The sequence below is a fragment of the Entelurus aequoreus genome, linkage group LG19 (assembly GCF_033978785.1).
Source record: "Entelurus aequoreus isolate RoL-2023_Sb linkage group LG19, RoL_Eaeq_v1.1, whole genome shotgun sequence".
NCBI lineage: Eukaryota > Metazoa > Chordata > Actinopteri > Syngnathiformes > Syngnathidae > Entelurus > Entelurus aequoreus.
The window spans coordinates 44,837,387-44,858,243 of NC_084749.1; the positions used below are offsets into that span (position 1 = coordinate 44,837,387).

The window sequence follows — 20,857 nt, forward strand, 5'->3', positions numbered from 1 at the left end:
GTTTAGTTTTACTTAAGTGTGACACTTAAGTGTTAGTTTATTGTTAAGTGTAACACTTAAGTGTTAGTTTATTGTTAAGTGTAACACTTAAGTGTTAGTTTAGTGTTACTTAAGTGTGACACTTAAGTGTTAGTTTATTGTTACTTAAGTGTTAGTTGAGTGTTATTGAAGTGTTAGCTGAGTTTCATGTAAGTGTTAGTTTAGTGTTACGTGTTAGTTCAGTGTTAGTTGAATTTTATTTAAGTGTTAGTTTAGTGTTACTTAAGTGTGACACTTAAGTGTTAGTTTATTGTTACTTAAGTGTGACACTTAAGTGTTAGTTTATTGTTACTTAAGTGTGACACTTAAGTGTTAGTTTATTGTTAAGTGTAACACTTAAGTGTTAGTTTAGTGTTACTTAAGTGTGACACTTAAGTGTTAGTTTAGTGTTACTTAAGTGTGACACTTAAGTGTTAGTTTATTGTTACTTAAGTGTAACACTTAAGTGTTAGTTGAGTGTTATTGAAGTGTTAGCTGAGTTTCATGTAAGTGTTAGTTTAGTGTTACGTGTTAGTTCAGTGTTAGTTGAATTTTATTTAAGTGTTAGTTTAGTGTTACTTAAGTGTGACACTTAAGTGTTAGTTTATTGTTACTTAAGTGTAACACTTAAGTGTTAGTTGAGTGTTATTGAAGTGTTAGCTGAGTTTCATTTAAGTGTTAGTTTAGTGTTACGTGTTAGTTCAGTGTTAGTTGAATTTTATTTAAGTGTTAGTTTAGTGTTACTTAAGTGTTAGTTTGGTGTTAAGTGTTACTTGAGTGTTATTGAAGTGTCAGTTAAGTGTCAGTTTACTGTTAGTTGACTGTTATTTAAGTGTCAGTTTAGTGTTACTTAAGTGTTAGTTGAGTGTTATTGAAGTGTCAGTTTTGTGTTACTTAAGTGTTAGTTGAGTGTTATTGAAGTGTACTTTAAGTGTCAGTTTAGTGTCAGTTTAGTGTTACTTAAGTGTTAGTTGACTGTTATTGAAGTGTCAGTTTAGTGTTACTTAAGTGTTAGTTGACTGTTATTGAAGTGTTATTTAAGTGTCAGTTAAAGGCCTACTGAAATGAATTTTTTTTATTTAAACGGGGATAGCAGATCTATTCTATGTGTCATACTTGATCATTTCGCGATATTGCCATATTTTTGCTGAAAGGATTTAGTATAGAACAACGACGATAAAGATTGCAACTTTTGGTATCTGATAAAAAAAAGGCTTGCACCTACCGGAAGTAGCGTGACGTAGTCAGTTGAACATATACGCAAAGTTCCCTATTGTTTACAATGATGGCCGCATGAAGTGAGAGAGATTCGGACCGAGAAAGCGACAATTTCCCCATTAATTTGAGCGAGGATGAAAGATTTGTGGATGAGTAAAGTGCAAGTGAAGGACTAGTGGGGAGTTGAAGCTATTCAGATAGGGAAGATGCTGTGAGAGCCGAGGGTGACCTGATATTCAGCTGGGAATGACTACAACAGTAAATAAACACAAGACATATATATACTCTATTAGCCACAACACAACCAGGCTTATATTTAATATGCCACAAATTAATCCTGCATAAAAACACCTGCGTGTTTGTTATGCTAGCTCCTAGCTCCTCTGCTAGCTCCTAGCTCCATAGAACGCGCCAATACAATTCAAACACCTGATCAACACACACAATCACTCAGCCCAAAAGACCGTTTACCTAACCCAAGGTTCATAAAGCTTATATATTTTTAAAAAGTTACGTACGTGACGCGCACATACGGTCAAGTTATCGAATGTTTAGCAGCCAAGGCTGCATACTCACGGTACCTGATATTCAGCTGGGAATGACTACAACAGTAAATAAACACAAGACATATATATACTCTATTAGCCACAACACAACCAGGCTTATATTTAATATGCCACAAATTAATCCTGCATAATAACACCTGCGTGTTTGTTATGCTAGCTCCTAGCTCCTCTGCTAGCTCCTAGCTCCATAGAACACGCCAATACAATTCAAACACCTGATCAACACACACAATCACTCAGCCCAAAAGACCGTTCACCTAACCCAAGGTTCATAAAGCTTATATATTTTTAAAAAGTTAGTACGTGACGCGCACGTACGGTACGGTACGTGTTATGCTAGCTCCTAGCTCCTCTGCTAGCTCCTAGCTCCATAGAACACGCCAATACAATTCAAACACATGATCAACACACACAATCACTCAGCCCAAAAGACCGTTCACCTAACCCAAGGTTCATAAAGCTTATATATTTTAAAAAAGTTACGTACATACGCAAAAAAAAGCCAAAGCTGCATACTCACAGTAGCACGTCTGCGTCTTTGTCATCCAAATCAAAGTAATCCTGGTAAGAGTCTGTGTTGTCCCAGTTCTCTACAGGCGTCTGTGTATCCAAATCAAAAGTCCTCCTGGTTAGAGTCTCTGTTATCCGAGTTCTTCCATCTTGACTGCATCTTTCGGGAATGTAAACAAAGAAGCGCCGGCTGTGTACTGTTGTGGCTGACTACGTTCGAAAAATACGTCCATTTCGCACCGACAACTTTCTTCTTTGCTTGCTTGGCTTCCTTCTCCATAATGCAATGAACATGATTGAAACAGATTCACGAACACAGATGTCCAGAATACTGTGGAATTATGAAATGAAAACAGAGCATTTTCGTATCGGCTTCAATGTGGAAGGCATACCCGTGTTCGCCGGGCTACGTCACGCGCATACGTCATCCGCAGAGGCGTTTCGAACCGGAAGTTTAGCGGCAAATTTAAAATGTCACTTTATAAGTTAACCCGGCCGTATTGGCATGTGTTATAATGTTAAGATTTCATCATTGATATATAAACTATCAGACTGCGTGGTCGGTAGTAGTGGGTTTCAGTAGGCCTTTAAGTGTTAAGTGTTATTGAAGTGTTAGTTAAGTGTTAATTGTTATTGAAGTGTTATTGAAGTGTTAGTTAAGTGTTAGTTAAGTGTTAGTGGTGTGTTAGTTGTGTGTTATTGAAGTCTTGTTGAAGTGTCAGTGAAGTGTTAGTAAAATATTCTTGAAGTGTTAGTTAAGTGTTAGTAAAGTGTTAGTTGAGTGTTATTGAAGTGTTAGTTGATGAAGAAGCTGTAATAGATTCCCTAGATGAGTGGTTGTCCTTTCCGGTTGCATTCAAAGACGATGACATCATCAATGACCAATCCGAATGAGTATGTTGACAATGTTGTGGTCTCTGACATTATTAGCATCCCGCTTCAACCTGGAGACGGAGTGGAAGAACAACTACCCTCGCCTGAGAGAACTGGACCGGGTGAGAACTAAAGCAATAAATGACACGCTGCCTAAACAACAGTGCAAGGTGAATGCTCCCTAGGATTAGAAAAGTATTGTTTCATTCCAAGATGTCTCTTTGCAGAATGAACTTTATGAAAAGGCAAAGAATGAAATATTGGATGAAGTCATTAGCTTGAGTCAAGTGACCCCGCAGCACTGGTAAGTCATAATATTATTAAATATAATACTTTATATACAACACTGGTAAGTCATAATATTATTAAATATAATACCTTATATACAACACTGGTAAGTCATAATATTATTAAAAATAATAATTTATATACAACACTGGTAAGTCATAATATTATTAAAAATAATCATTTATATACAACACTGGTAAGTCATAATATTATTAAAAATATTTATTTATATACAACACTGGTAAGTCATAATATTATTAAAAATAATCATTTATATACAACACTGGTAAGTCATAATATTATTAAAAAATAATCATTTATATACAACACTGGTAAGTCATAAAATTATTAAAAATAATAATTGATATACAACACTGGTAAGTCATATTATTATTAAAAATAATCATTTATATACAACACTGATAAGTCACTTATAATATTATTAAAAATAATCATTTATATACAACACTGGTATGTCACTTATAATATTATTAAAAAATAATAATTTATATACAACACTGGTAAGTCACTTATAATAGTATTACAAATAATAATTTATATACAACACTGTTAAGTCACTTATAATTTTATTAAAAATAATAATATATATATATACAACACTGATAAGTCATAATATTATAAACAACTATTATCTATATACAACACTGGTAAGTTATAATATTAAAAATATTAATTTATATACAACACTGGTAAGTCACTTATAATTTATATAAAACACTGGTAAGTCATTTATAATATTATAAAAAATAATTATATATATACAACACTGGTAAGTCACTTATAATATTATTAAAAATAATAATTGATATACAACCCTGGTAAGTCATTTATAATATTATTTTTTTTTAAAAAAACATTATATACAACACTCGTAAGTCATTTATAATATTATTAAAAATAATTTATATACAACACTGGTAAGTCACTTATAATATTATTAAAAATAATAGTTTATATACAACACTGGTAATTCATTTGTGCTATTATTAAAAATAATAATTAATATAGACTTCTCTGCAACACAAAGGAATGAAAAAAGGGTAACTATGTTTACTATTATGAATATTTGGGATTGTATGCTTGGTCCAATTGTTGTCCCCATTGTGCCTGCGATCAATAGTATTGATTGATGGTGCGTGGACAGAAGAGGAGGTGGCCAACACTCTTCTCATTGACAGAGAAGATGATATTGAAATATGAGCATTTCTTCATGATGGATGAGAGACGCAGCACTAGTTTGCTCTCCTGGGGCCAGCAAGTGTTTGTGCTCCATTGTCACCACGTCCAGAGGGAGAAGTGTGAGATGATGTCGTCCTCCTTGCATCACAGGGAAGCCATCCTGCAGAAGAAGCTGTGGGAGCGTGTGTCCACACACGTGATTGAGAACATCTACCTGCCCGCTGCACAAACCAGCGACTCTGGGACCTTCAACACCACCGTGGACATCAAACTCAAGCAGTGGACTGACAAGCAGCTGCCACACAAAGCTCTGGAGGTCAGATGTTTCTCATTCTTACATGTCCACAAGTTGGAGTCACCTCTACCTGCTCATTAAGTCCCGCCCCCTCTACCTGGATTAGTAGACGAGCAGACACATAGATGCAGTCAAAACTCACCATCTAAGTATAGTTTTGACATCTTTTTATCACCTAGGACCAAACATTTTTATTAGAACTTCCTGTGATTAAAATGTTCTCGGGCTGTCACGGCAGAAAGGAATTGTCAACAAAATATTACAATTACATTCAACACTTAAGAGATTAAAAATATGTAATAGATGTTTCATAAAGTGTAAGAAAATAGTGCAAAGTGTGAAAATGTCGTCAAAATATTAAAATCACATTAAACACTTAAAATCATGAATATGTAAGAAATGTTTCATAAAGTGTAAGAAAAATAGTGCAGTGTAAAAATGTCATCAAAATTTAAAAAATTACATTAAACACTTAAGATCTTAAAAGCATGAATATTTAAGAAATGTTTCATAAAGTGTTAGAAAATAGTGCAAAGTGTGAAAATGTCAACAAAATATTAAAATCACAATAAACACTTAAAATCATGAATATGTAAGAAATGTTTCGTAAAGTGTTAGAAAATAGTGGTGTGAAAATGTCAACAAAATATTAAAATTATATTAAACACTTAAGATCTTAAAATCATGAATATGTAAAAAAAAGTTTCATAAAGTGTAAGAAAATAGTGCAAAGTGTGAAAATGTGAACAAAATATTAAAATCACAATGAACACTTAAAATCATGATTATGTAAGAAATGTTTCATAAGGTGTAAGGAAATAGTGCAAAGTGTGAAAATGTGAACAAAATATTAAAATCACAATGAACACTTAAAATCATGATTATGTAAGAAATCTTTCATAAGGTGTAAGGAAATAGTGCAAAGTGTGAAAATGTCAACAAAATATTATGATTACATTAAACACTTAAGATCTTAAAATCATGATTATGTAAGAAATGTTTCATAAGGTGTAAGAAAATAGTGCAAAGTGTGAAAATGTCAACAAAATATTATAATTACATTAAACACTTAAGATCTTAAAATCATGATTATGTAAGAAATGTTTCATAAGGTGTAAGAAAATAGTGCAAAGTGTGAAAATGTCAACAAAATATTATAATTACATTAAACACTTAAGATCTTAAAATCATGATTATGTAAGAAATGTTTCATAAGGTGTAAGAAAATAGTTCAAAGTGGGAAAAATTCAACAAAATATTATAATTACATTAAACACTTAAGATCTTAAAATCATGAATATTTAAGAAATGTTTCATAAAGTCTAAGAAAAAAGTGCAAAGTGTAAAAATGTCAACAAAATATTAAAATCACATTAAACACTTAAGATCTTAAAATCATGAATATTTAAGAAATGTTTCATAAAGTGTAAGAAAATAGTGCAAAGTGTGAAAATGTCAACAAAATATTAAAATCGCATTAAACACTTATGATCTTAAAATCATGAATATGTAAAAAAAAAAGTTTCATAAAGTGTAAGAAAATAGTGCAAAGTGTGAAAATGTCAACAAAATATTAAAATCACAAACACTTAAAATCATGATTATGTAAGAAATGTTTCCTAAGGTGTAAGAAAATAGTGCAAAGTGTGAAAATGTCAACAAAATATTAAAATCACAATAAACACTTAAAATCATGATTATGTAAGAAATGTTTCATAAAGTGTAAGAAAATAGTGCAAAGTGTGAAAATGTCAACAAAATATTAAAATCGCATTAAACACTTATGATCTTAAAATCATGAATATGTAAAAAAAAATGTTTCATAAAGTGTAAGAAAATTGTGCAAAGTGTGAAAATGTCAACAAAATATTAAAATCACAAACACTTAAAATCATGATTATGTAAGAAATGTTTCCTAAGGTGTAAGAAAATAGTGCAAAGTGTGAAAATGTCAACAAAATATTAAAATCACAATAAACACTTAAAATCATGATTATGTAAGAAATGTTTCATAAAGTGTAAGAAAATAGTGCAAAGTGTGAAAATGTCAACAAAATATTAAAATCACATTAAACACTTAAGATTTTAAAATCATGAATATGTAAAAAAAAATGTTTCATAAAGTGTAAGAAAATTGTGCAAAGTATGAAAATGTCAACAAAATATTAAAACCACAATAAACACTTAAAATCATGATTATGTAAGAAATGTTTCATAAGGTGTAAGAAAATAGTGCAATGTGTGAAAATGTCAACAAAATATTAAAATCACATGAAACACTTAAGATCTTAAAATCATGAATATGTAAAAAAAAATGTTTCATAAAGTGTAAGAAAATAGTGCAAAGTGTGAAAATGTCAACAAAATATTAAAATCACAATAAACACTTAAAATTGTGAATATGTAAGAAATGTTTCATAAGGTGTAAGAAAATAGTGCAAAGTGTAAAAATGTCAACAAAATATTAAAATCACAATAAACACTTAAAATTGTGAAAAGGTAAGAAATGTTTCATAAGGTGTAAGAAAATAATGTGAGCTAAGGTGGTGTGGTGTATCATGTACACACCACTTTTTCTCTTCGGTCCACAATTTCTTCATTGAGACTTCCTCTTCTCACTCCATGCAAAGAATCAACCAAACATGATAGTTGGTGCTGGCACCTGATTGGCTGTTGGCGTGTCACGCTTGCAACCAAACTTGCTTCCATACTTCTGCTGTCTTCCCAGCAAAAAGTAGACATTGATTGGTGTGGGTGAGGTTGTCTACTGGAAAGGTATTGATGGTGAAGAGTTGTCACAGTGTCACACCTGGAAAGGTGACCTCGGCATGGTGTGCCCTGCAGGTGGCCTGGGAGACCCTGCAGGAGGAGTTTGCTGGCTTCATAGCGGAGTACAAAGGCAAAGACCAGGATGACATTTTTGACAAGCTGAAGGAGGCGGTGAAGGACGAGAGCATCAAGAGGCACAAGTGGAACGAGGGGGCCAAGGACAGCCTGGTAAGCACACCTGTGGTAGTACACTGTAGTGCATGGTACACCTGTAGAAGTAAACTGTAGTGCCTGGTACACCTGTGGTGGTGCACGCTACACCTGTGGTGGTGCACGCTACACCTGTGGTGGTGCACTGTACTGCACGGTACACTTGTGGTAATGCATGGTAGTACGTGGTAGTGCAGGTTGTTGTCCTTCAGCTCTGACTGTTTGACTGCTGGCTCCTCAGCGAGTCATCCAGCACAACGCTCTAGAAGACCGCTCCATCACAGACAAACCTCAGTGGGACGCTGCCATCCAGTTCATGGAGGAGACCCTGCAGTCCCGCCTGAGAGACAGTAAGTTGTCCTGGGACAGTCTGCTCCAAGACCTGTTCCAAGACCTGTTCCAAGATCTGCTCCAAGATCTGCTCCAAGACCTGTTCCAAGATCTGCTCCAAGATCTGCTCCTCTCTCCTGCAGCTGAAACCGTCATCGCTGACATGGTGGGGCCAGACTGGAAGCAGAGGTGGATGTACTGGAAGAACCGAACACCCGACCAGGTCAGGACTTCTTCACTTTCTTCTGACTATTATACTCTTTTCTTCTCTTTGCTCAAATGTGAGGACCACTGTTCCGTTTATGTCAACATGAAGTATTAATAGGACCACTATTCTGTTTATGTCGACATGAAGTATTAATAGGACCACTGTTCCGTTTATGTCGGCATGAAGTATTAATAGGACCACTGTTCCGTTTATGTCGGCATGAAGTATTAATAGGACCACTATTCTGTTTATGTCGACATGAAGTATTAATAGGACCACTGTTCCGTTTATGTCGGCATGAAGTATTAATAGGACCACTATTCTGTTTATGTCGACATGAAGTATTAATATGGCCACTGTTCCGCTTATGTCGACATGAAGTATTAATATGGCCACTGTTCCGTTTATGTCGACATGAAGTATTAATAGGACCACTGTTCCGTTTATGTCGACATGAAGTATTAATAGGACCACTGTTCCGTTTATGTCGACATGAAGTATTAATATGACCACTGTTCCGTATATGTCAACATGAAGTATTAATAGGACCACTATTCTGTTTACGTGACATGAAGTATTAATATGGCCACTGTTCCGTTTATGTCAACATGAAGTATTAATATGGCCACTGTTTTGTTTATGTCGACATGAAGTATTAATAGGACCACTGTTCCGTATATGTCAACATGAAGTATTAATAGGGCCACTGTTCCGTTTATGTCGACATGAAGTATTAATATGACCACTGTTCCGTTTATGTCGACAAGAAGTATTAATATGGCCACTGTTCCGTTTATGTCGACATGAAGTATTAATAGGGCCACTGTTCCGTTTATGTCGACATGAAGTATTAATAGGGCCACTGTTCCGTTTATGTCGACATGAAGTATTAATATGACCACTGTTCTGTTTATGTCGACATGAAGTATTAATATGGCCACTGTTCCGTTTATGTCGACATGAAGTATTAATATGGCCACTGTTCCGTTTATGTCGGCATGAAGTATTAATAGGACCACTATTCTGTTTATGTCGACATGAAGTATTAATATGGCCACTGTTCCGTTTATGTCGACATGAAGTATTAATAGGACCACTGTTCCGTTTATGTCGGCATGAAGTATTAATAGGACCACTATTCTGTTTATGTCGACATGAAGTATTAATATGGCCACTGTTCCATTTATGTCGACATGAAGTATTAATAGGACCACTGTTCCGTTTATGTCGACATGAAGTATTAATAGGACCACTATTCTGTTCATGTCGACATGAAGTATTAATATGGCCACTGTTCCGTTTATGTCGACATGAAGTATTAATATGGCCACTGTTCCGTTTATGTCGACATGAAGTATTAATATGGCCACTGTTCCGTTTATGTCGGCATGAAGTATTAATAGGACCACTATTCTGTTTATGTCGACATGAAGTATTAATATGGCCACTGTTCCGTTTATGTCGGCATGAAGTATTAATAGGACCACTGTTCCGTTTATGTCGACATGAAGTATTAATATGGCCACTGTTCCGTTTATGTCGACATGAAGTATTAATAGGACCACTGTTCCGTTTATGTCGACATGAAGTATTAATAGGGCCACTGTTCCGTTTATGTCGACATGAAGTATTAATATGGCCACTGTTCCGTTTATGTCGACATGAAATATTAATAGGACCACTGTTCCGCTTATGTCGACATGAAGTATTAATAGGACAAATGTTCCGTTTATGTCAACATGAAGTATTAATAGGACCACTGTTCCGTTTACGTCGACTTAAGCGGTTGACTTTGTAGTAGTCCACAACAAACATCTTGCTCTTGTCCAACTCTGCAGCACATACGGAATGAAACCAAAACTGAGCTGGAGCGTCTGCTGAAGCTGCATGACGAGCACACGGCCTACCTGGCCAACGATGAGGTCACCACAGTCAGGAAGAACCTGGAAGGACGATCGGTGGAAGTGGACCCCATGCTGGTGACGTAGACTTTTATTGTGTGGCTGATTTATGTGGCACTTCCTGTTCAGTCTGTGGACTACTTTTATTGTGTGGGCTGATTCATGTGGCACTTCCTGTTCAGTCTGTGGACTACTTTTATTGTGTGGGCTGATTCATGTGGCACTTCCTGTTTAGTCTGTGGACTACTTTTATTGTGTGGGCTGATTCATGTGGCACTTCCTGTTCAGTGTGTGGACTACTTTTAATGTGTGGGCTGATTCATTTGGCACTTCCTGTTCAGTGTGTGGACACTTCCTGTTCAGTGTGTGGACTACTTTTAATGTGTGGGCTGATTCATGTGGCACTTCCTGTTTAGTCTGTGGACTACTTTTATTGTGTGGGCTGATTCATGTGGCACTTCCTGTTCAGTGTGTGGACTACTTTTAATGTGTGGGCTGATTCATGTGGCACTTCCTGTTCAGTGTGTGGACTACTTTTAATGTGTGGGCTGATTCATGTGGCACTTCCTGTTCAGTGTGTGGACACTTCCTGTTCAGTGTGTGGACTACTTTTAATGTGTGGGCTGATTCATGTGGCACTTCCTGTTTAGTCTGTGGACTACTTTTATTGTGTGGGCTGATTCATGTGGCACTTCCTGTTTAGTCTGTGGACTACTTTTATTGTGTGGGCTGATTCTTGTGGCACTTCCTGTTCAGTGTGTGGACTACTTTTAATGTGTGGGCTGATTCATGTGGCACTTCCTGTTCAGTGTGTGGACTACCTTTATTGTGTCAGCTAATTCATGTGGCACTTCCTGTTCAGTGTGTGGACTAGTTTTATTGTGTGGGCTGATTCATGTGGCACTTCCTGTTCAGTGTGTGGACTACTTTTATTGTGTGGGCTGATTCATGTGGCACTTCCTGTTTAGTCTGGGGACTACTTTTATTGTGTCAGCTGCTTCATGTGGCACTTCCTGTTCAGTCTGTGGACTAGTTTTATTGTGTGAGGTGATTAATGTGGTACTTCCTGTCTGGGTGCAGATCAAAGACACCTGGCACCAGCTTTACAGACGCCACTTCCTGCAGAAGGCGCTGTCCCACTGCAGCCTGTGCAAGCGTGGCTTCTACTACTACCAGAGACACTTTGTGGACTCTGAGGTAAAGTAGTCTTCTACTACTACCAGAGACACTTTGTGGACTCTGAGGTAAAGTAGTCTTCTACTACTACCAGAGACACTTTGTGGACTCTGAGGTAAAGTAGTCTTCTACTACTACCAGAGACACTTTGTGGACTCTGAGGTAAAGTAGTCTTCTACTACTACCAGAGACACTTTGTGGACTCTGAGGTAAAGTAGTCTTCTACTACTACCAGAGACACTTTGTGGACTCTGAGGTAAAGTAGTCTTCTACTACTACCAGAGACACTTTGTGGACTCTGAGGTAAAGTAGTCTTCTACTACTACCAGAGACACTTTGTGGACTCTGAGGTAAAGTAGTCTTCTACTACTACCAGAGACACTTTGTGGACTCTGAGGTAAAGTAGTCTTCTACTACTACCAGAGACACTTTGTGGACTCTGAGGTAAAGTAGTCTTCTACTACTACCAGAGACACTTTGTGGACTCTGAGGTAAAGTAGTCTTCTACTACTACCAGAGACACTTTGTGGACTCTGAGGTAAAGTAGTCTTCTACTACTACCAGAGACACTTTGTGGACTCTGAGGTAAAGTAGTCTTCTACTACTACCAGAGACACTTTGTGGACTCTGAGGTAAAGTAGTCTTCTACTACTACCAGAGACACTTTGTGGACTCTGAGGTAAAGTAGTCTTCTACTACTACCAGAGACACTTTGTGGACTCTGAGGTAAAGTAGTCTTCTACTACTACCAGAGACACTTTGTGGACTCTGAGGTAAAGTAGTCTTCTACTACTACCAGAGACACTTTGTGGACTCTGTGGTAAAGTAGTCTTCTACTACTACCAGAGACACTTTGTGGACTCTGAGGTAAAGTAGTCTTCTACTACTACCAGAGACACTTTGTGGACTCTGAGGTAAAGTAGTCTTCTACTACTACCAGAGACACTTTGTGGACTCTGAGGTAAAGTAGTCTTCTACTACTACCAGAGACACTTTGTAGACTCTGAGGTAAAGTAGTCTTCTACTACTACCAGAGACACTTTGTAGACTCTGAGGTAAAGTAGTCTTCTACTACTGCACTGGAGCTACTCTCACGTCTTCTTCCTCAGCTGGAGTGCAACGACGTGGTTCTCTTCTGGAGGATCCAGAGGATGCTGCTCATCACCGCCAACACACTCCGACAGCAGCTCACTAACACGGAAGGTAGTCCCACCGCTCCCATAATGCAACACTGCATGCTTAATACTGCATGCTTGATACAACACTGCATGTTTGATACAACACTGCATGTTTGATACAACACTGCATGTTTGATACAACACTGCATGTTTGATAGAATACTGCATGTTTGATACAGTACTACATGTTTGATACAGTACTACTGTACATGTTTGATACAACACTGCATGTTTGATACAGTACTACATGTTTGATACAGTACTACTGTACATGTTTGATACAACACTGCATGTTTGATACAACACTGCATGTTTGATAGAATACTACATGTTTGATACAGTACTGCATGTCTGATAGAATACTGCATGTTTGATACAGTACTACATGTTTGATACAGTACTACTGTACATGTTTGATACAACACTGCATGTTTGATACAACTCTGCATGTCTGATACAACACTACATGTCTGATACAACACTGCATGTTTGATACAACACTGCATGGTTGATACAACACTGCATGTTTGATACAACACTACATGTCTGATACAACACTACAGGCTTAATACAAAACTGCATGTTTGCTACAACACTACAAGTTGGATACAACACTGCATGTTTGATACAACACTGCATGTTTGATACAACACTGCATGTTTGATACAATACTGCATGTTTGATACAACAGTACATGTCTGATACAACACTACATGTCTGATACAACACTACTGGTTTTATACAACACTACATGTTTGATACAACACTAAAGGTTTGATACAACACTACAGGTTTCATACAACACTGCATGTCTGATACAACACTGCATGTCTGATACAACACTACCGGTTTGATACAACACTGCATGTCTGACACAATACTGCATGTCTGACACAACACTGCATGTCTGACACAACACTGCATGTCTGATACAACACTGCATGTCTGATACAACACTACATGTCTGATACAACACTGCATGTCTGATACAACACTGCATGTTTGATACAACACTGCATGTTTGATACAACACTACATGTCTGATACAACACTGCATGTCTGACACAACACTGCATGTCTGATACAACACTGCATGTCTGATACAACACTACATGTCTGATACAACACTGCATGTTTGATACAACACTGCATGTTTGATACAACACTGCATGTTTGATACAACACTACATGTCTGATACAACACTGCATGTCTGATACAACACTACAGGCTTAATACAAAACTGCATGTTTGCTACAACACTACAAGTTGGATACAACACTGCATGTTTGATACAATACTGCATGTTTGATACAATACTGCATGTTTGATACAACAGTACATGTCTGATACAACACTACATGTCTGATACAACACTACTGGTTTTATACAACACTACATGTTTGATACAACACTAAAGGTTTGATACAACACTACAGGTTTCATACAACACTGCATGTCTGATACAACACTGCATGTCTGATACAACACTACCGGTTTGATACAACACTGCATGTCTGACACAACACTGCATGTCTGATACAACACTGCATGTCTGATACAACACTGCATGTCTGATACAACACTACACGTTTGATACAACACTGCATGTCTGATACAACACCGCATGTCTGATACAACACTACAGGTTTGATACAACACTGCATGTCTGATACAACACTGCATGTCTGATACAACACCACATCTTTGATACAACACCGCATCTTTGATACAACATCACATGTTTGATACAACACTGCATGTTTGATACAACACTGCATGTTTGATACAACACCGCATGTTTGATACAACACCCCATGTTTGATACAACACCGCATGTTTGATACAACACCGCATGTTTGATACAACACCGCATGTTTGATACAACACCGCATGTTTGATACAACACCGCATGTTTGATACAACACCGCATGTTTGATACAACACCGCATGTTTGATGCAACACCGCATGTTTGATACAACACCGCATGTTTGATACAACACCGCATGTTTGATACAACACTATAGGTTTGATACAACACTATAGGTTTGATACAACACTATAGGTCTGATACAACACTACAGGTCTGATACAACACTACAGGTCTGATACAACACCGCATGTCTGATACAACACCGCATGTCTGATACAACACCACAGGTTTGATACAACACCGCATGTCTGATACAACACTACAGGTTTGATACATCACCACATGTTTGATACAACACCACATGTTTGATACAACGCCGCATGTTTGATACAACACCGCATGTCTGATACAACACCGCATGTCTGATACAACACCGCATGTCTGATACAACACCGCATGTCTGATACAACACCGCATGTCTGATACAACACCGCATGTCTGATACAACACCGCATGTCTGATACAACACCGCATGTCTGATACAACACCGCATGTCTGATACAACACCGCATGTCTGATACAACACCACAGGTTTGATACAACACTACATGTCTGATACAACACTACATGTCTGATACAACACTGCATGTTTGATACAACACCACAGGTTTGATACAACACCACAGGTTTGATACAACACCGCATGTCTGATACAACACCGCATGTTTGATACAACACTAAGGGTATGATACAACACTACAGGTTTGATACAACACTACAGGTTTGATACAACACTACATGTCTGATACAACACTGCATGTTTGATACAACATCGCATGTTTGATACAACACCACAGGTTTGATACAACACTACAGGTTTGATACAACACTGCATGTCTGATACAACACTGCATGTCTGATACAACACCACAGGTTTGATATAACACTGCAGGTCTGATACAACACCACATGTTTGATAAAACACCGCATGTCTGATACAACACTATGTTTGATACAACACCACATGTTTGACGTGTGGGTCTTGTCCTCAGTGCGCCGGCTGGAGAAGAACGTGAAGGAGGTGCTGGATGACTTTGGAGAAGACACGGAGCAGAAGTGTCACCTGATCACGGGTCGCAGAGTCCAGCTGGCGGAGGATCTCAGTAAGACTTAGTTTGCTACTTGACTCAGCCTCATTAGTCAACACTTTACATCAGTTCTCCAAGTGCTCAGTAGGTGGCAGCAGTGTTTAATTGTTCATGAACTCCAGTTCATTTATTATGCTGCTGTGATCTTCAAACAACAACACAACACATGTTAGACATGTGTGCTTTTTCAACAAACCTTTCCAAAAATGATCGGTTTTACTGTAATTCATAATTTTCCAGTATTTACCCCCCTTTTTTCTTTCTGCTTCTTCTACCATATCTTTCAACCGATTTCACCCATTCCACCATTAAAATGTATGTCTTAGTCAGGACAAAAAAGCTATCTGTCTATTGAAGCTGAAAAGTTCCCAGCTTTTACGCTATTCATGAGTTTCCTAAATATTGGACAAAACAATTGGTATGCAGCCCACCGTTCTCACTCACGTTTGCATTTTTCTTTCCTCCCTGAAAATAACCTTGAATGCAAGTCAATGTTCAACAGTATCACAACATGTGCTAAAAAACATTGATTTAGTCTGAAATGAGCTAAGAAGCAATACTTTTGCAGAAATGAATTCTGGGTAATGATGTCATTTTGACCTGTTGCATTATGACTACACAGTGGCAGCCTTCTTTATATTTCAATGAACAATCACTTTTAGTGCTCACACCCATTATCTGGATATTATTTAATAGTCTCAATCTCAGGGCCTTCAATCATCACAACTGGACTCTTTGGTTAGTCTTAGAAGACTTTTTGTCTTAAATTGGTCACATCTAGTCTTAGACTTAGATTGGTCACATCTAGTCTTGGACTTAGATTGGTCAGATATAGTCTTAGACTGGTCACATCTAGTCTTAGACTTAGATTGGTCACATCTAGTCTTAGACTTAAATTAGTCACATCTAGTCTTAAACTTAAGTTGGTCACGTCTAGTGTTAAACTTAGATTGATCACATCTAGTCTTAGATTTAGGTTGGTCACATCTAGTATTAGACTTAGATTAGTCACATCTAGTCTTAGACTTAGGTTGGTCACATCTAGTCTTACACTTAGATTGGTCAGATCAAGTCTTGCACTTAGATTGGTCAGATCTAGTCTTAGACTTAGGTTGGTCACATCTAGTGTTAGACTTATATTGATCAGATCCAGTCTTAGACTTAGATTAGTCACATCTAGTCTTTCACTTAGATTGGTCACATCTAGTCTTAGGCTTAGATTGATCAGATCTAGTCTTTGACTTAGATTGGTCACATTTAGTCTTAGACTTAGATTTGTCACATCTAGTCTTAGACTAAGATTTGTCACATCTAGTCTTAGACTTAGATTGGTCACATCTAGTCTTAGACTAAGATTTGTCACATCTAGTCTTAGACTTAGATTGGTCACATCTAGTCTTGGACTTAGATTAGTCAAATCTAGTCTTACGCTTAGATTGATCAGATCTAGTCATAGACTTAGATTGATCAGATCTAGTCATAAACTTAGATTGGTCAGATCTAGTCTTAGCCTTATATTAGTCACATCTAATCTTTGACTTAGATTGGTCACATATAGTCTTAGACTTAGATTGGTCACATCTAGTCTTAGACCTAGATTGGTCACATCTAGTCTTAGACTAAGATTTGTCACATCTAGTCTTAGACTTAGATTGGTCACATCTAGTCTTAGACTAAGATTTGTCACATCTAGTCTTAGACTTAGATTGGTCACATCTAGTCTTAGACTTAGATTAGTCAAATCTAGTCTTACACTTAGATTGATCAGATCTAGTCATAGACTTAGATTGATCAGATCTAGTCATAAACTTAGATTGGTCAGATCTAGACTTAGATTGGTCAGATCTAGTCTTAGCCTTAGATTGGTCAGATCTAGTCTTAGCCTTATATTAGTCACATCTAATCTTTGACTTAGATTGGTCACATATAGTCTGTGACCAATAGATTGGTCACATCTAGTCTTAAACTTAGATTGGTCACATCTAGTCTTAGACTTAGGTTGGTCACATCTAGTCTTAGATTGGTCACATCTAGTCTTAGACTTAGATTGGTCAGATCTAGACTTAGATTGGTCAGATCTAGTCTTAGACTTAGATTGATCAGATCTAGTCTTAGACTTAGATTGATCAGATCTAGTCTTAGACTTAGATTGACCAGATCTAGTCTTAGACTTAGCTTGGTCACATCTAACCTTAGACTTAGATTTGTCACATCTAGTCTTTGACTTAGATTGGTCACATCTAGTATTAGACTTAGATTGGTCACATCTAGTCGTAGACTTAGATTGGTCACATCTAGTCTGAGACTTAGATTGGTCACATCTAGTCTGAGACTTAGATTGGTCACATCTAGTCTGAGACTTAGATTGGTCACATCTAGTCTTAGAGTTAGATTGGTCACATCTAGTCTGAGACTTAGATTGATCACATCTAGTCTGAGACTTAGATTGGTCAGATTTAGTCTTAGACTTAGATTGGTCACATCTAGTCTTAGACTTAGATTGGTCACATCTAGTCTTAGAGTTAGATTGGTCACATCTAGTCTGAGACTTAGATTGATCACATCTAGTCTGAGACTTAGATTGGTCAGATTTAGTCTTAGACTTAGATTGGTCACATCTAGTCTTAGACTTAGATTGGTCACATCTAGTCTTAGACTTAGATTGGTCACATCTAGTATTAGATTGGTCACATCTAGTCTTAGACTTAGATTGATCACATCTCGTCCAGCGGTTAGTGCCACAACCCCAAATATTTATAGTCCAAAACCAGGAGGGTGTGCCTGGGCAAGGATGGTTTCGCCCTACGGTAGTGAGAAAAAAAACTGTTGAGATGCAAACAAACAATCTTCTTGTCAAAGCAAAGGACAGTCGTTGAAGTGTAAATTTCCCTCGTTAGCATTGAGGTATTGTTTGGCCGAACCATGGCTGTGGATCCACTACTACCAGTCCAAAATATTCAGAATCCCCCACGGAAACATTCCATTCAGTTGTAAACAAATGTCATTCTGGTCTCCTTCTGTGAGCAGAATGCTGTTATTTGTTTTTAGGCTAAATTGCAGAATCTTTTAGGAATGGTTGAAAGGACAGTGTTGTATGTGGGAGACAGGTGGTGTCGCAGACTACCTCCTCTGTTCAGGGATGGTTTTTCAACCTTGACATAGATGGCTTCCCTCACTCCTCTTTGGTACCGTCCGTCCTCCCTGTCCAGAAACTGTACGTGATTGTTGTCAAAGGAGTGCTGGTTCTAACCCTGAGGTGCAGGTAGACAGCTGAGTCTAGACCTAAAGACTTGGACTTCCCAGCGTGGCTCTCATCAGCGTCACGGCTTGATTTGGATGTGAGTGCTTAGGTGTATAAATGACACAATATGTTACTGCATACGTCAGCAGACTAATTAGGAGTCTTTGTTTGTTTACTTACTACTAAAAGACAAGTTGTCTAGTATGTTCACTATTTTATTCAAGGACTTAATGACAATAATAAACATGGAGCCTAAGATTTTTTGTTCAGATAAAGACAATAATGCCATTTTTTTTGTGGTACCCTTTTTTTTAAGAAAAGTTTTGAAATACATTTGTATATTGGTATCGGGACAACCCTGGTAGATACAGTATAGGACTGGGCCAACACACTTTCATTCTTTTTCATCACACAAAGTGGAACAGTATTTGTGTTTGCAGAAAATAATATATCAATATCATATAATGTCATTATGTCTTGTACATGTATGTTGTTTGCATCAATGACATCATCAGACTTTAACTACAATCTGATGGTATGTTTAGTTGGTTTGACCAGGAAGAAAACAAACACACACACACACACACACACACACACACACACACACACACACACACACACACACACACACACACACACACACACACACACACACACACACACACGTGTTTATCCAACCTTTTGTACCGCCACTTTAAACACACAAACGCACGCACACACACACATCTGCTTATCCATCCTTTTGTACCGCCACTTCAAACACACACACATCCACTTTAAACACACACACACACACACACACACACACACACACACACACACACACACACACACACACACACACACACACACACACACACACACACACACACACACACACACACACACACACACACACGTGTTTATCCATCCTTTTAAACACACGTGTGTGTGTATCCTTTGAGAGCAGGATTACAAACACTCAGAGAGATGTTTACCAACAAGCACTGACACAAAGTGGTGTTAGCACACGTGTGTGTGTGTGTGTGTGTGTGTGTGTGTGTGTGTGTGTGTGTGTGTGTGTGTGTGTGTGTGTGTGTGTGTGTGTGTGTGTGTGTGTGTTTCTACTTGGACTACCATATTGTGCTGAAGGTCCCACACAGCAGTGATCAGTATCATGTTGCTGTGAGAGAATATCTTTGTGTGCAACAGGAAGTAGTGTGTGTTCATGTTGAAAGTAAATAGCTGCTTGTCAATGTTGTACATCATCATCATCATCCTCCTCATCATCATCACACCTGCTGCTTTTCTACGTCCATTAATGACTAAAACTGCCACACCTTGAAGGCTCCTTCAAGGTGTGGCAGGTACACATCTTTGTGTCCTCCTGACATTAGAATCATCGGTCAAGTTAACATTACTATTCACCATGATCACCACACTGACTTCCTGTTCAGTGCAAAGTAAGATTCAAAACAAAAGCATGCTTTATTGTCATTGCAGTCAAGTTAACATTAATATTGCTACCTTCACTATGATCACCACACTGACTTCCTGTTCAGTGCAAAGTGGGCTTCAAAATAAAAGCATGCTTTATTGTCATTGCAGTCAAGTTAACATTAATATTGCTACATTCACCATGATCACCATACTGACTTCCTGTTTACTGCAAAGTAAGCTTCAAAATAAAAGCATGCTTTATTGTCAATGCAGTTAAGTTAACATTAATATTGCTACCTTCACCATGATCACCACACTTACTTCCTGTTCCGTGCCACGTGAGCTCCAAAATAAAAGTATGCTTTATTGTCATTGCAGTCAAGTTAACATTAATATTGCTACCTTCATTCACTATGATCACCACACAGTTCCTGTTC

The 20,857-nt window shown here is 37.5% G+C and overlaps 1 protein-coding gene across 4 annotated transcripts in view; it reads left to right on the forward strand.

The window, feature by feature from the left end:
- opa1 (OPA1 mitochondrial dynamin like GTPase) overlaps window positions 1–20,857 on the forward strand; it is a 79,104-nt gene that overhangs the window by 45,797 nt on the left and 12,450 nt on the right. For all 4 annotated transcript variants that reach the window (XM_062028547.1, XM_062028546.1, XM_062028548.1 and 1 more), the window contains 10 exons: window positions 3,243–3,307; window positions 3,413–3,489; window positions 4,824–4,989; window positions 7,813–7,965; window positions 8,189–8,297; window positions 8,421–8,500; window positions 10,324–10,464; window positions 11,467–11,583; window positions 12,672–12,765; window positions 15,665–15,775. In XM_062028547.1, coding sequence (XP_061884531.1) covers window positions 3,243–3,307; window positions 3,413–3,489; window positions 4,824–4,989; window positions 7,813–7,965; window positions 8,189–8,297; window positions 8,421–8,500; window positions 10,324–10,464; window positions 11,467–11,583; window positions 12,672–12,765; window positions 15,665–15,775 — 1,113 coding nt within the window. The remainder of the gene's footprint in view (window positions 1–3,242; window positions 3,308–3,412; window positions 3,490–4,823; window positions 4,990–7,812; window positions 7,966–8,188; window positions 8,298–8,420; window positions 8,501–10,323; window positions 10,465–11,466; window positions 11,584–12,671; window positions 12,766–15,664; window positions 15,776–20,857) is intronic.